Below are 17,089 nucleotides of genomic sequence, written 5' to 3' on the forward strand. Positions count from 1 at the left end.
TTCTGGGTTTTTCTGCTTATCTCTCCTTGTCCTCTTGTGACCACTTGGAATATTAATTTGACTTCTAATAATAAATTTCTAGCTCACAAAGTCAAACTTAATATTGTAAATACATCCATTCTTAGTATTTCTAATATCCCCAAAAAAGAACATTACAGATCAAAATATATTATTTAACAAATTTATTTAATTGAATATTATTATCATAATTTAATAATAATTAATAATTAATATATTTATAAACTCATTAATAAAATAATACTTCTATATATTAAATTATTATTAGTAATAAATATTAAATTAAATAATATAATAATTAAATTATTAATATTACTAATAATAATATTAATTAATATATATATTAAAACAAACTATAATATAAAATTTCTTTAATAAATTTTATCATATAAAAAACAAATAATAAGAAAAGCCCATGCGTTTAGGGCCTGTCGAGTGACTACACACATCACGGCAGCTGCAGCAACGTACTGCTGATTGGATGTTATTTCATACCTAGTTGATATATTTGATGAGCTACTTGATACTCAGTTATTTCATGTGTTCATGGTTATTCTTTTAATGATGATACATGTATGTCCATATAGTGCTTTCAGTTATTTCATGATGATTGTTAGATGGATGATTTATATGCATTTTCTATGGTTACTTACCCCATACTTGCATGTGTATGGTGTACTTGTATGTTTTACTTTACGTTTGACAAATTTAGTGAAACTTTAGGTTAATTTCGTTTGGGTTCCGTAGCGGGGCATTACCTCTAGTACCAGAGCCCGAGTTTCTACATCGGGAGCTCTGGGTATATTGGAACGCCACTAGATGACAACTAGTTAAATTGAAACGAAACTTAAACAATTTTATGTATCTATCACAACTTGAACACTTTGAACTTCTAATCCGATTACTTGAAACATAGAAAAAGGCAAAACTTGAAATAACTCTTGAGTTGGATTTTAGACATGTTTTCTTATAATTGTGCTTTAAGGTGGTATGTCTTTGTTGACTTATGTGTGTTTTGTTGTTCTTTCTTGGGTGTTGGAGGATGGTGTCTGAGACTAGATCCGTTGTTAGGGGTCGTAGTGCAGGCAGAGGTAGGGGTCGTGGGAGAGTTAGACATGATAGTCCTCTTTCGACTCATAGAGAGAGTCCTTGTCATGAGGAAAATAGGGAGGAGAGCCATAGAGAAGAGCGTGATGACTCAAAGGAGACTAATTCGAGACAGATGACGAGGATGATCTTAGAGTGTCTACCTCCTCCCAGGGTTGTTGATAAAGATGAATCACATCATGCTGGGAATGAGGAGAGGCAGAGATCCAGGAGTCCTAGGAGAGACCTCCACGGTGATAGTTAGAGATCGACTAAGGCCACTTAGATGAAGGACCTACAGAGGTCCAAGATCAAACCTTTCAACGGGGTTGGTATAGGATATGTGGCAGAGCAGTGGTTAATTGCATTAAATAGATGTTTTGCAATGCAAACTTTGACTTTAATGTCAAAGCGAGGTATGCCATCGCCCACCTAGAGCTCTTCGGGGCTACATGGTGGAACATTGAAGAAAAGAAACTGGGTGTGAACATGAACACTGTTACATGGGAGTTGTTCCTTGAGAACTTCTGCTTCCTACTAGAGGAATGACACCTGTAGAGGGCCGATGAGTTCCATAATCTGAGTCAGTATACTATGACTATGACAGAGTATGAGCAGAAATTCTACTAGCTCATGCCTTACGCAGGAACTAGTGACAGTTCACCGTTGATGGTTCAACACTTAATTCGGGGTTTGAACAACCATCTCATTGGGGGTGTAAAGGTTTTCCAACCTAAAACCCTCAAGGATGCGGTACATCAGGCTATCCTTGTATAGAAAAACATCACCTTGGGACATGATGGTTTTGTGGGAGCACCTGCAGCATCGGGATCCAAAGGTAATCAAGGAGCGGGTAGTAGTAGGAAGCCTCCTTCTGGAGGCAATCAACAACAGCAACAAGGAGGATCTTATCCTCTAGCATGGAGTGGGGGCGGTGGTTCACACTCCAGGGATTCTAAGTACTCTCAATGCAATAAGCGCAACCCAATGGAAACCATAGTTCTCGGATTAGAGACCTACAACGTCAGAACTCACGGTTGGAGATATGGGTAGATCTCAGAGGGTGTTTCTAGTGGAGTCTTATCCTCCTACAAGGGGAAAGGGTCCAATGAGACCTACACATTGAGTGCTTAAGCTTTATCTTGTTTGTAGGCTTCCAGGAGTAAGCCTAAGTCTAGGGGAGGTGGATGTAATGCCTACCCCTAGTTCACTTTTCATGTTATATTGCCGAATTCTTTTAGGCCAGTTTTATGGTTATGTTTTATGATTAGAGGTACTTGGTTACCGGATTTGATTAGATGTTATTCCAGACTCAGTTGATATATTTGATGAGCTATTTGATACTCAGTTATTTAATGCGTTCATGGTTCTTCTTTTGATGATGATACATGTATTCATATAGTGATTTCAGTTATTTCATGATGATAGTTAGATGGATGATTTATATGCAGTTTCTATAGTTACTTACCCCATACTTGCATGTGTATGGTGTACTTGTATGTTTTACTTTATGTTTGGCAAACTTAGTGAAACTTTAGGTTAATTTCTTTTGGGTTCACTGGTAGGGTGTTACAAAAACCTCTCTCTAGTCCTAATTTTTCTTTAAAGTAAGGGTATATAATCTATTTTGTCCCATGAGTCATCACAAACACAAATGAGCAAAACTTTAGTTTTGGCCTCCAAGATGTCACTATTGATTTTTGAATATCACCATAGTTTCTTCAAAGATAAATGCTATAGTTGTAAATGACCTACACCAATAAGAGAGAGAGCTACATGAGGAAGATTTACCTATCAAAGTAGAGTGAAGTTTATAATTTTCAAAACTTTACAATTTTGTTTTTATAACCTTTTATCCATAATATAGGGATTGTGACATTATAAAAAAACAAATAGTTTTATGGTTGGAAATTTGATTTTTTGTTTTGTTTTGTTGTATTCATACAAAATGGTTGGTAGCTCTAGTTTAGTAGTTGCCCCGCATGCAGAGAGCTTGTTTATAATGGATGTAGTGTCAGTCTTTGGAGATATACAAACATTATTTAACATCGTCCTAGTAGTGGAGGTTATCATTTGCATTGTAGTCAATGTGATAATGAATATAAGAGCTTGCTTGGTCGAGTGAAAGCTAACTTGTATGCTTTTCCTTGCTCAGGAATAAGAGTTTGTCTAGAGCCAAATTTATAGTGTTGCCAAAGCAACAATTACTGGTATTCAAAGAGCAAGAAAATGTTAGCATGGTATGTAGTGAAGCAAAGTTAAGAGCCCATTCTCTTTCTAAGAAAGGATCATAGAAACCTGTTGGTCGCTTAACACAATTGACTAGCCCATGCCAACATCTCTTTTATTCTTGTAAAAGAGAGACATTTTGAAAAGCTTTCAAGAGTAAGGCAAGAGAGGTTGCAGATAAGAGAATTTCTCATTTTATTTATTGCAATGTGTATAATAAGCACATTTGTCTAACACAGAGTAACAACTAATTTACAAAGAATTTTCAAATAGAAATGCTTGAAAAAGAATAATTTTTATTCTATGTACAAAGAAAATCATTTTAACATACTTAAAATAAAAACAATAATCTCCAAAACGTACTGAATCACCTTTGCATTAAAGTAAATCTGATCTACATCTGCAACTAACATCATATAAGAAAGAGCAAGGGAGGAAACTTACAGTTCACCTAACATCTGGAAAGTACATTTGATGTTGTCTATTACAATCAGCAATACAGGGGGAAAAGATATTGCTGAGGCATTTAGCCACCCAACCATGGATGGTAACTTGATCCTCCCCTGGTCACTTCCTACTCGAAGTGGGCCCGACCCTCCGCAAGGGATGGATTATGGTTATGAAGAGTCATGTGTGATTTGGTACAAGACCCTAGAATCATTGTTAGTCACGCCCTATAGCTACTGCTATCTTGGTTGACTCCTGACTAGGATTGTATCCAGTATCTTAAAATTAACAAGCACTAACACATTGGTAGTACACCCTAGCCAAGGATTCATTCTACATGATTATCATGTTGCCCAATTCTCACCCTATCCGACTTGCACCCCTAGAGACACAGTAAGTTAACGGTAAGATTGAGAGATACACAGGTTATTCATCTTTGTTCTCTATATGATCTGACACATTTGTCTTGCATATAAACACTGACATTTTATCTTGGTTCTTGAGTCATTTGCATTGATAGATTTGAGCCAATTATAGGCATGTGATCCATTCAACATGGATCTACAGTGTTACCTCTCAAGCCCATGTACTCCATTAGGGTCCTCATCTGATCCTAAGGAACACATGTGCTGGAGCTGCTTGCTCACGTTGTGCCGGTCCATGCTAAATGGCTCTTGGAGAAGTTTCATTTTCATTAAATTGAGTTCTCACAACAATTTTGAGAATATTTTTCAAATAGAACAAGAATCATTCACTGTGTCTTCTCACCTCATTTCTTTAGAAGGATGACAGTATTATTATCTTCTAGTTATGATGTAGTTTAGTGACTAGCAACTGTAGACAGTGGCATATTGAACAACTAAAGGTTTTACTTTAGTTCCAATCACCTTTCACAATTATTCCCTAGTGTTTACTAGAACTTTTAGAAAACCAGGACAACATGTCTACCATTACTTCCTATAGATTACTAGTCTGATACAGTATCTACGTTTCAGAATTTGCAAGAACTGTTTTGCCAACTAAAGCATAGAACACAAGACATTAAGAATATCTCTCCATCATTCTTGCATGTGAGCTCATTTTCCTTTAAAATTCATTCTAATGTGAATGATTCTGGGTAAAAAGATGTACAAAATAATGATAGGTCCATCTTTCTTATGTATTATTTTATTTACTGGTTATCCTGTAACAATCAACTTTCAGATAATAGAAGTATTCCAAAATAAGGTAACTTCTTTCTTTATTTTTTATTTTTTGCATTTAATCTTGCAACTATAATGTCTTCCCATTATGAGGATTACGTAGATGAAGACACTTCATTTCTTTGATTACATTTAATCTACAAAAATCCCTTTTCTCCCAGAAGGTTCTAATTTTGTCCTTTTCTCTTTACGTACATGTGAATTCTTGAAGCCTCTTCTGGTGTTTAATTATCAAGATGTGAATGGGGACATCTATTTTGTATGTAGATGGTTGTTCTTGAAGCTTCTGTCCAAAATGAAGTATCAAGGTTTTGATTATACATCATTTATTTTGCAGCCTCCATAATAGTTCTATTTTTCCTCTTTGCTATCCAATTTTTTTGAAGATTATAGGGTACAATAAGCTCCCTCTTAATCCCAACATTAACAAAAAACTCTTAGAAGATTTCTGAAGTATACTCTTTCCCGTTGTTGGTCCTTAGAGTTTTAATTTTCTTCCCAGATAAGTTTTTTGTTAGGGTTTTGAATTTTTTTGAATCTTTTAAGGATCTCTTTAGACTCTTTACACCCTAGGAAGTAGATCTAGGTCGTTCTGGATAAATCATCCACAAAGATCATGTAGTAGAGAGAACCTCCCATAGAGGAGTAGACATAGGTCCACATAAGTCTGAGTAGATTAGTTCCAATACATGTTTGGTTTTGCTCAAACTATTTTGAAATAATCCCTTAGTATTTTTCCCTAAAGCACACCCTTTACACATCCCATTATGGGTAGGGTTTTGTTTGGGTACTCTTGTTACTAATTTCTCCATGGAGGTTAAGGCACGGAAGTGTATGGCCTAATATTCTATGCCAGATCTCGTTGGAGTCGTGAGTTTCATGAATGAGTGTTTATTTGGTCTTAGTGCAGAGTTTGTATAGGCATCCTTGTCTTTCACTTATAGTTTTGGCTTAAATGTAGCGTTCTTTGGCCATGCCAGAACTTTCCCATTAATGAATGAGATTGCGTACCCATTATCTTATAGGGCAGATATTGAAACTAGATTTCTTCTGATTCCCAGTACAAACAGTACATCTTGAAGTTAGATAGTGATGCCTGATTCTAATTTGATGTTACAGGTTCCCATTCCTCTTACAGGATGTGCAGAATCATCTCCAATAGTCACCTCTTCCTCAGTCTCTTCAACCATAGTATCAAGATATTCTCGGGATCCTGTGATATGTCTAGATGACCCACAATCAATCACCCAAGCATTGAATTTATTTGATACACGATTTGATAGTGGTGCATAGAACAAGAATTTCTCAGAATCCATTTCTTTATTTGTTTTTCTAACTTCAACATAGGATGCTTGTTTCTTAATTCTATCAGGGATTTGGCGGCATAGTGACAATATTGATCACATTTGAAACATTGAACTTGGGAAGTATCTTTTCTTTGTCTGAATGAACCTTTTCCATTACAATTCTTCTTCCTTTTGAAGTTCTTTCCTTTCTTATGAAGGTTTGTAGAACATTGATGTCTTCATTTATGGATTTTTGTTTGATTCTTTTTGGTAATTGCCTAGCTTCTTCTTGTAGGCAGTTAGATCTTAGACGGTCTAACTTTGGGAGTTTTGACCTTGCACTTATGCCTTGTTTGAATGATTCCCATGAGTTTGGTAGGCCATCTAAGGCTATTAGGTATAATTCTTTTCATACCCAATGGTTGACAAATGAAACATGAGGTATGCAGTTGTTTGTTTTGCTAGTACAGGTATTGGTCTCTAACAAATCCACTATCAATTTCATAGCTTTCTTGTTATATTCAATCCATTGAGATTGTTTTGGCTTATCCTTAGCTTGTCATTTTATCTTTTATATATGAATCTACTTTTTTCTCTTCTAATATCATCATGATTCTCAATTTCCATGCTATGAAGTTGTTTTCACCTTCAAGGTGATCCTCAAATCTGATTTCGTTGGTCATTTGAGTGGTGGAAGTGTGACTATACTTATCAAAGTAGGTAGTATGATTTCTCATGTTTTAACTTTGATTTTCTTAACTTGGCTCTGATACCACGTAAATGAGTGTTAAACTTATGATTAGACTTGTTATGGTAGACTTATTTTCAGATTTGATGGATACCGATCTATATATGTGCTTTGCTTGCAAGTGATAGTCAAGATAATATGAATTAATGCAATTCTTAAAGTGATTGCAATGTCTGAATATTATTACTGAATTGTAGCCCAGATCTGGAGAGATGTAATTATTCTAGCTAACGCTATCATAGCTTAACAATGGGGACGCATCCCTGCCTTTCTTTCTTGGCGTCTCCAAGATGGGGACACATCCGGGATAGGGCGATGATGTTCCCACGTCCCCAGTAGCGCCACCATTGGGCCTTTGTCTTGCTTGGGAAATGCTTGCGTCTCCTATGGGAACGGGGGGACAAGAACAAGTCCCTTGAAGAGATGGGGGGACAGAAACAAGTTCCCTAACCCCTTTAGGGGACGACAGGGTATGCCCTATCCAACCAAAACAAAATAAAGTTTGTTTAAAAAAAATAAACATGTTTTAATATTCTATTGGGCATATTGAATATCATATCATGTTGCTCAATGTAATCATCTTTATGATGAGATATACTTTTGATACCTATGACTATTATTATTTAATATTTATGTAATAGAAGTTAGAACTCTTTCATTTGCTCATTCCTGTATTTACAATTTTAATATTTAGTGTTAAATGTTCAATGTTCAATGTTCAATGTTCAAGACTAATGTATTTAAATTTTAGTAAATTAGTACTTTACATCTTTATGTCTTATATTGTTCTACATACTTTCATTACTAGCATTTAAGTACCACATGTATAGTATATAGTGTACAATTACACACCCCCCGCTTTTGTCCCCTGCAACCGCCCCCAAATTGAGGCCCTTTTGTCTCCCCTGCCTGGAAACTTGTTCTCCGTTCCCCAGGGCAGAGTAACTATGCCAATAAATAACACTATGCCAGGAGAAGTCCTTTCGTGTTTAGCAATGAGGTGAATATTTGGGAGGATGCTCAACAACAGTAATAAAATTGGAGAGTAATTGAAGACAAGGTTCTGGACTTAAAACATCTAATTCTATTATTAAAACAACCTATAATGTTTTTCAGCTAAGTTGCTGATTCGGGTTTTGGGACGGATTCGGGTTCTAGGTTCAGGTTCGTGGGTGGGTTCGTGAGTACACACACACACACACACACACACACAAGAGAAACATGCATAGTTGCAAAACAAAGTCATTTCACAATATGAACAATTGTTGCTTGATCATTGATCAATGCCAAATGTCAACGATAAACATTAAATACTCGCTCATTAATCTATCTTCATGATTGTAAAGAAAATTATACATTGAATACTAAATTGCAAAATGAAATAGCAAAACATAGACTAGTTCATCAAATAATATATCGAATTACTAAATTGCAAAACAAAGACTAGTTCATCAAATAATAAAGTTTATAACATTAGGATAGATGACAAGTGTTTAGTAGTTTATCAATGATCATAGTATCAAATGCCCTTCAAGGGTCAAATAGATTATCATAAAATGAGGGATCAATGGCTTCATCCCCAACTGCAACTATATCTAGATCCTCATCATTGGAACCCAAACTGGTTCCACTAGTCCCATATGCAGCTATATCATCATCCTCCTCAATGTAAGAGATTAGATGAGTGAAATGTTTTTTATTAAGTTCCTTTTAGAGTTACATAAGAAAACAATTTAAAAAACACACTCTTTAAAGTTGTTTTAGCACCGGGTTCACTGTAGGTTCCCTCCAGCAAAGATCTGGATGAACCCACAGTCCAAACTAAGGACTGTGTCAGGACTCGCAGTGAACCCAGGGGCAAATCTGGACCCATGCGGACCCGGACCCGAATCCGGGCAAAAGGGGACGAATCCGACTTCTTAGTGTTTTTGGAGTTTATTATTTTCTTTTGGGAAGTAGATCTTGGTAACATTGCAGAAAATGGTTATATGATGAGGTCTTGGTTTGCACATGCAATAAATACTGTATTGTATAGAAGCTAGATCTATGTTCCCCGGGGACGCATACCTGGCCTAAGACTTGGCGTTTCGGGGACGGGGGGACGGGTAGGGGATGTCCCCCAGCCGTCCCCAAAAAGTGAAAAAATGCAAGGGACGTCTCAGAAACTTGGGTACGGTAGAGGGAAAAAGGGGGACGACCAGCCGTACCCGGTACGGCTGGCCGTCCCCCTTTTTTGTTTGCATAAAATTAAAATAGTTTAACATAAAAAAATATTTTTAAGCCTCAAACTTGGTTGGCCAGGTTGGCCCCACCCCTCCAAATACCCTAAAAGGCAGTAGAGGCAGAATAGGAGTAGCAGGCTGCTTCATTTTTCTATTTTTTGTTTTTTATGTTGAACATGAACATGATTATGATACATTGATACTTATTACTTTATGGCAGCCCTCTACCCTTTGGGCCTATAGCTTTGGGCATATTTTGATTTTGATTTTCAAATTTATCATGTTTATCATTATGACATTATGATATTGACAATTGTTAATGTTCATTGTTCAGTGTTCACTGATATTGATATGCATTTTGACAATTGGGTACTAAAATCGGATATTATTTCCTAGGTGGCATTCAAATGTTGTATGTTATGGTTATAGAATCTATAATGTTTAAATGACATGCTCATTTGAATGACATGTATATTTGCAAATTTCAATGTATATTTAAAAATTTTCCTGTATATATATAGCCGTCCCTGTTTGCCGTCCCCAAAATCGACAAAAAAATTTGCCGTCCCGGAAACCCGTCCCGCCGTCCCCGTACCGGAAACTTGGGGGAACATAGAGCTAGATGCAAATGAGTATGAGTTGTTGTTAGTGCGATGTTAACATCTGCCAGATAGTACATAATTTGGAGAGAATCTGCTATTGGAGATACTGGGTAGTTTAGTGCTTTCATGCATAAAGATTGCTGCTGAACAACCAGTCCATTGTTTTCATCTATTAAAATTTAAAACATAGGTAAATCAAGATATGTATTGGTACAGATGAATCTTATCTTTGAACACTAAACAATACAGTTTAGTAACATTTCTGGCAAATAATTTGTTTTGTGTACAGCAAATATACCGTATTAGGCTGCCTGGGCCAGCTAACATTGGTGAGGGAAAGCCAGAGAACCAGAACCATGCCATTGTCTTCACTCGTGGTGAAGCTCTTCAAACGATTGATATGAACCAGGTATATATAATTTGAAATTCCATTACTTACAGAATGATATTTTGTATGGTGCTCAACTTATATCCTGGGTATGACAGGACAACTATCTAGAAGAAGCTTATAAAATGAGAAACCTGTTGGAAGAATTGCTTAAACATCATGGTGTACGACGACCAACAATACTTGGTCTTAGAGAACATATATTTACTGGCAGGTGAGCTGTAGGATCACTATTTGTTTTATGTGCTGAAGCTAAAACAGGTCTCAAAGAGAAAAAAGTTCATTTATATTTGATAGTTGAAACCTTTTAGACTTTTCGTACCAGATATTGAGATCTCAATACAAATATGCATTGTTTGACTGTCTGAAAGGATGCACAAACAAAGCAAGCAGAGATTTCAGATTGATTTTCTTCAGAATATGAAACTTGATGCTCTCTTTTTGTGTTGATGCAGTGTTTCATCACTTGCTTGGTTTATGTCAAATCAAGAGACTAGCTTTGTCACAATTGGACAACGATTACTTGCAAACCCACTCAAGTAATCTCTCTCTCTCTCTCTCTCTCTCTCTCTCTACATATGTATGTGTTTGCATAAAATTGTCTTCTTGCTTTCTTAATATCTTTGGGCAGATAACAATTTCATAGTTTATGTACATTACATTAACTAGTGGAAAACTACTTGACCATACTCATTATGATGAAACCTAGACTTCTGTCATACTCAACAAGACTGATACACCGAGACAATAAGCGCTAGAAAAATGGTGAAAGGTAGAAAATTTGAAAAACATGAACTACAAGACATTTTTAATTTTGTTTTCTTCCACAAGAAGTAGAAGATTTGGCAAATTCAGAAACAACAAAATCAAAAAGTTTTAATTATATACTCTAAAATCAATTAACTTAAAATACATTAAACTAATCAATTAGAACTTAGAAGCTACTTTGCTCATATGGACAAATTTACATTGATCAAAATATACAAAAGTAGATTTGTGTTCAAGGAAAATACATTTCTAATAATATAAATATGGTGTACAAAAGTCATAGATTATGATATGCATGGCAACAAAAAAAATGCATGCAAATTCAGTAACTGTGGTAGATAGGAGTTTTCATCACTTGGCTCAAAATCAGTAGCTCTATGTGGGGTATTACATTTGCATTTGTCAAGATTGTAATTGACTTGGCAAACCGAAGTATTTATGTAATTCAATTTCTTGGGATTTAATTGAGAAAAAGTTGATAGGATAAAATTGAAACTCTTCATGTGTTGGGCCTTTCATTCAGATAAACACATGTTGCTTTCCACTCACCATACCTATTTTCTTAATTTTACTGCTTTTAACAAAGTTCAAAGAATGCGTTTGATCTGTTATTAGACTTAAGAGAAGCATAGTGTAAGAAACTCATTCAAGAAATGACGCTTCCTTCCTTGTAAGGGGGAAAACCTTGTTCACAAATCTGGAATTAGCCATCGTTTGGTTCCCTACCCGACTACTGAGTTCTGGTTACCGGGTTCTCGTTCTTGAATCTTTTCTTTTATAGTTTTGGTATTTCTTTTCAGAATGATGTTTTAGTCTCTCCTAAAGATTGAAGGTACTCAGTCGAGTTGCAACTAACAGTGGTCTAAACGACTCAAGGAGCCAAGACATGCAACGTAGTTATGAGAATCAAAAGGTCATTCCTTTGAAGTAAGCAGATTTACGATCAGTCCTTACTGTTATTTTCAAACACATTACATATGTAGAAGCTTAGAAAGAAACGCAAAATACAATCTTCATTTAATGGTGCCTATAGTGCAAGGAGTTTCATTCACTCTAGATTGAGAGCTCTGGTTACGTGACTTTCCTGAAAGGTTGTGTGTGACTTCTCTAGATTGTGATGGCCTTTCCTTATGTTTCTTCTCTTGTTACTCCAGCTATGTCCTGTGTTTCTCTCTACCATTTGTCTCTATCAGAGCTGATGCACCAAGGAAGAATGACTAACCAACTCCTCTACGTCCGAGGTGGTGACTTTCGAATGCACTCGCACATATGTTTTTCTAACTCCTTCCACGAATGATTGAGGATCCCTAATGATCTTGGCTGTCCAAAGAATGGTGTGGCTTTTCTCGTTGCCAACTACCTCGATTAAGACGTTGACAGCAGTTCTCTAATGTTTTCCCCTTTCCATTATTTCCCTATTTCCAATTATTATATCTTGGGTCATAATATAAGATGTTTGCCTATAAGTCTAATGTTAAAGTTGGAGTGGGTACCAAAGATCAATATGTGTTAGGATGAGAAGGAGGGCGTATGAGAAAATAGTTCCAAGATGTGGTAGCGCAAGGGTCTAACCAAGTTGGCGGAGGTTGATGGGGTTAATTAATATTTTCACTATATGACGACTTTATCTCATTTAAATATAATTAATTCAAATGAGAATATTCTTCTGACTGATGGATTGACATGAATAAAATAAGGTGGGTATGCATTGTTTTCAATCTTTCTAAGTTGATTGAAATTCACTAAGTTAATAGTGGTCGTAGATCAGGATACAGTGAAATGGTGACTTCCTTAGTTTTAAGTCACTTGGCTATCTAGGTGTGATTATCTAGGTGTGATTGTCAGGTCTTGCAAATTCCAAGTTTTGTACTTGATCATCCTACATCCCTGTTCCTAGTGATACCTCCTCCTCCTTCGGGTCTGCGTTATGTTCTTCTTGCATCCAAGTCCAAATATGTGGTTAAACCTTGCTAACAACTTACAAAAAAGGAAAGACATATATGTATATATATAAAACATCACTATTATCTCTTTGAGCATTCTTGCTAACAATCATCAATTTAGCTTTTTGATCATAATTAAGTTGTAATATTTAAACAAATTGAGTTTTGAGTTAGAGATATAGTACATTTTGAGACCGGAATCAACTTAGGGCATAGTCTGCAAAACCACAATTAGTCCACATATACCGCCAAGGGAACAAAAACTATACCACTGTATCATTGTAGTACAAAAAACCATTTAGGACAACAATACCATTGTAATCATCCATTTATAAAGGTGTAAGCATCAAAGTGTCAAATAAAAAGGGGTGTGACAAAGTTTGTTCTTGAACTGGTAACATGTAGGTCGTTTCCTATACATCTTTCAAGTTGGTGAATTGGTTGATGATGTGGAAGCAAAAGATATTTGATGGATCGATGATACATTGTAGATTGTGATGGAATTTCTCAGAGCTGTGTTTGTTCATTGTAAAAAGTGAAAAGGATAAATGATTGGTTTTGAATCGATGTACAAATCAAGTTGTTGATTGTGGGTTAGGTAATACATTTTAGTCACACGTAGATGGATTTCACAGGTAACACATTTAGGGTTAGGGATACGTAATGATGAAAAGTATAGGTATATGGTAGAATGTTATTTTGGAAGTGTCAAAGTATCAATGATAGAGATCAGTGTTGTACGATCAAGATGGTAACTGAAATGTTGATGGTGAACTAAAAAGGATTTGTTCAAGCAATTGTGAAGTGTTATTTCTTAGATCATTCTACTTGGTTAATCCTAATAGGTTGACAAGTTAAAAGCCTTTGACAAGGTCACTTCTAATAGGGTGAGAAGGATCTTTAGCAAGATTTGAAGTTAATTCCTTTAATTGGGTGGCTCATTAATATAAGTTAGAAAATCCTTTCACATGGTTACTCCTAATAGGGTAAAGCTCCTAATAGGGCTAGAGGTAAATCCCTTAATTGGGTGACTCCGAATAGGGTATGTTCTTAACTGAACATTATTGTAAGAAACTAACTGGGCCAGGCCATTAACATGGCACAATTCGAAAGAGTGCAACATACTTGTGGGTATTAATTCTGTCAGTGGTTTTTCCTTCTAACCAAGGGTTTCCATGATAAAAATCTTGTGTTATTGTGTTACTTGTGTGGATGGTGTTGGTTCCCAAAACCACAGATTGGAAATCCAAGAGCCTACCACTTCTTTGACAGGACTTCTTGATCAGTTTTGGCCAAAGAATGGGAATATTTCTCGATTCCCCTGCACTTCAAGCTTCGCTACACCTAGGTGGGTAGACCTTCTCCTCAAACTTGATCACCTGGCTTTCTAAAGAGAATTTAAGCTTTGGAGTTCTCCAGCTGGCAAGGTCCTCGAACTCAATTAAAATGAAAACTAGATGCTAAGTATTTGAATTGAATGTTTTGTATAAGGTTTGTTAATAATAGATTTGATGCTTGTAGGAAGATATAGATTTTCTGACTTCAATAATAAAAAGACCAGTGTCTCTGCTCATTTGGGCAATAGAGTCAACTTCAATGAATTTTCACTTACAACTTCATAAAGTTCTTATCCACTTATACTGCTAACAATTAAATCATCAAGATGCGACAGACCAAATATTACGCAATCTTAAATTAGTCTAGATTGAGCTTTAACTCCTTTGGTAGGGAGACAAACTAGACATAGATACGGAAATGATTTAATATTTCACAATACTTGTGATAATCAAATTTAAAATTCTAAATGACCTTGTCCACTTATCCGATATTAAAATGGTATATAGAATTCCAAATAATAATTACAAAGGATGATTTATCTCCAGTTTAAATCTCCACACCTTTAAGAATAAACAAAACACATTTTATTTTATTATTAAAATAAAATAATGGAATTTATATTACAAAATCATCTTAAACTCCTTATCCCTCCGTACAAGTAATATAAAATAATTTCTTCTGAATATGAATGTAATTGTTCGAATATGTCCTCTTTTTGAATAAAACAACTCCTATTTATATATTGAAAATAGAAGTGCCCCTTCATTTATGAAAGGATACAACTTTTCTTTTGAGTAATATTTTCCTAATTAAACAAACCTTTAGTAATAGCACCTTTTAGTCTTTTATTATTATAAGTACTTTAATATATCCTCGGGTCCTTTTAATTATTGATGGCATCTCCATAGTTATAACTTTGAAGAAGATGAATATTTTATAATTTATTTCTCCCATCATGAATCCTAGATTCACCGCTTTGCCGACAAATAAAAAGTATCATATTACACAAAATTTTAATCGTAACTTTATATTATGCCTATTCATCGTGCAAATCATCTCTTCCTTCAGCATGACCTTTCGAAATCATCTCTAACTTCACTTCGACCGAGCATATCCAGGTGTACACAGTCGACTCCATATGTAGCTGTACGTATATTGTATTTGTGAAGGTATATAGTGTTGTTTCGTTGTTTTCAACTTATTTTTGCAGGCACACAGATGGTGATTCAAACATATCCTCCTTTGCTTTCCATTCCGTTAAAGTTCGAGTTTTACTTTAGTGATACCCAGATTTATGGTTCACTCGACATCTCAACGTTTTCATTGTAATTCTCACAAATATTGCTCTAGACATCACCCTAGTATTGATGTGTAGGGAGAATTGATTTATTCTTGACAGAATCAATGAAGTGCTTTCATATTGACATTCCATTTCAATGTATTCTCCTTCAGTCTCACAGCTGTCATCTTTTTAATATTTGATGCTACTCCCATTGCATATGCTCAAACTATTGGAGCTTTGAATTAAAATTGACTCCTTTAGGGTTGTTGCCAATGTCTTCAATTTGGGGCTTTGTCTTGGTATTTGCATTCTCTTCATACCCATTGTTTGAAAGAATTGCACAAGGAGAAATAGAAAGTCTTGGTGAAGTACATGAAGGGGTTCTTGAAGTGGATTCGCATCTGTGTTTGTCATCATAACTGTAAGACATTATCTTCAAATGTTGACGCTGTCATTTCATCTCTGTTATAGTGCACTCACATGCTGAGGTAAATGATTTGAGCCACTCATACCTAATGAGTAGGGACTCATACCTAATGAATCTAAGAGAGTAGGGACAAAATATTTTAGTGTGACATGTCTCTAGAACAGGAAACATAGAAGGAGCTTTACCAAGTGAACTTCTATCTGCATTCAGGTTAGAAAAATGGAAGCCAATGCAACAGTAAAACATTTATCCTTGCTATCCATGGGTTGTTCATGATATCCTGCTTGCTGTCATATCCACTGCGCACATATGAAGCAATTTCTTTATTTCTAGTTCTATGATATTTCTGCTACTAGCGTAGTCTAACTTCTTCTTGACTTTCTTTGTATTGATGTTCTATGGTTGCCTTCCATCAAAATAAATCTACACTTGGGCCATTATACTTATTACTCTTCTTATTCATGTGTATGCTTTCAGAAATACACCACGTCTAATTCCAAAATACTGGTTTAAGCCTTTGATTCCAACATTATCTCTCAAATGGAGAATATAATCCTTTGCAAAAATTCGGGCTCCATCAGATGGTTTTATGAGTTGTTTTATGGTTAAGTCTTACTAGTTAATATGAATGGATGGGTAAATGAATAGATGTTAAATCTAATATTGGTTGCCTAGTTTGATTAGTAGTGATTTAAGTTTAAAGTAGGTGGATTGTTGATTAATCCTAAAAGGTTGACAAGTTAAAAGCCTCTAACAAGGTCACTTTTAACAGGGTGAGAAGGATCTTTAGCAGGATCTGAAGTTAATTCCTTTAACTAGGTGGCTCATTAATTTGAGTTAGAAAATCGTTTCACAAGGTTACTCCTAACATGCTAGAGCTCCTATTAGGCCTAGAGGTAAATCCCTTAATCAGGTGACTCCTAACTGGGTTTGTTCTTAATCAAACATTATTGTAAGCAACTAACAAGGCGAAGTCTTTAACAGGATAAATTTTAGAAGAGTGCAAAATACTTGTGGGCATCGATTTCCATTGTTGTTTTTCCTTCTAACCAAGGGTTTCTATGATAAAAATCTTGTGTTACTTGTGTAGATGGTTATATGGT

At 35.5% G+C, this 17,089-nt stretch overlaps 1 protein-coding gene across 1 annotated transcript in view; it reads left to right on the forward strand.

Annotated features, from left to right (window-relative positions):
- LOC149578586 (callose synthase 3-like) overlaps positions 1-17,089 on the forward strand; it is a 111,047-nt gene that overhangs the window by 71,985 nt on the left and 21,973 nt on the right. The window contains exons 34-36 of the mRNA XM_089830012.1: positions 10,130-10,249; positions 10,327-10,442; positions 10,684-10,767. Coding sequence (XP_089686138.1) covers positions 10,130-10,249; positions 10,327-10,442; positions 10,684-10,767 — 320 coding nt within the window. The remainder of the gene's footprint in view (positions 1-10,129; positions 10,250-10,326; positions 10,443-10,683; positions 10,768-17,089) is intronic.

The sequence above is a fragment of the Cupressus sempervirens genome, chromosome 1 (assembly GCF_028749045.1).
Source record: "Cupressus sempervirens isolate cs-2001-9-10 chromosome 1, ASM2874904v1, whole genome shotgun sequence".
NCBI lineage: Eukaryota > Viridiplantae > Streptophyta > Pinopsida > Cupressales > Cupressaceae > Cupressus > Cupressus sempervirens.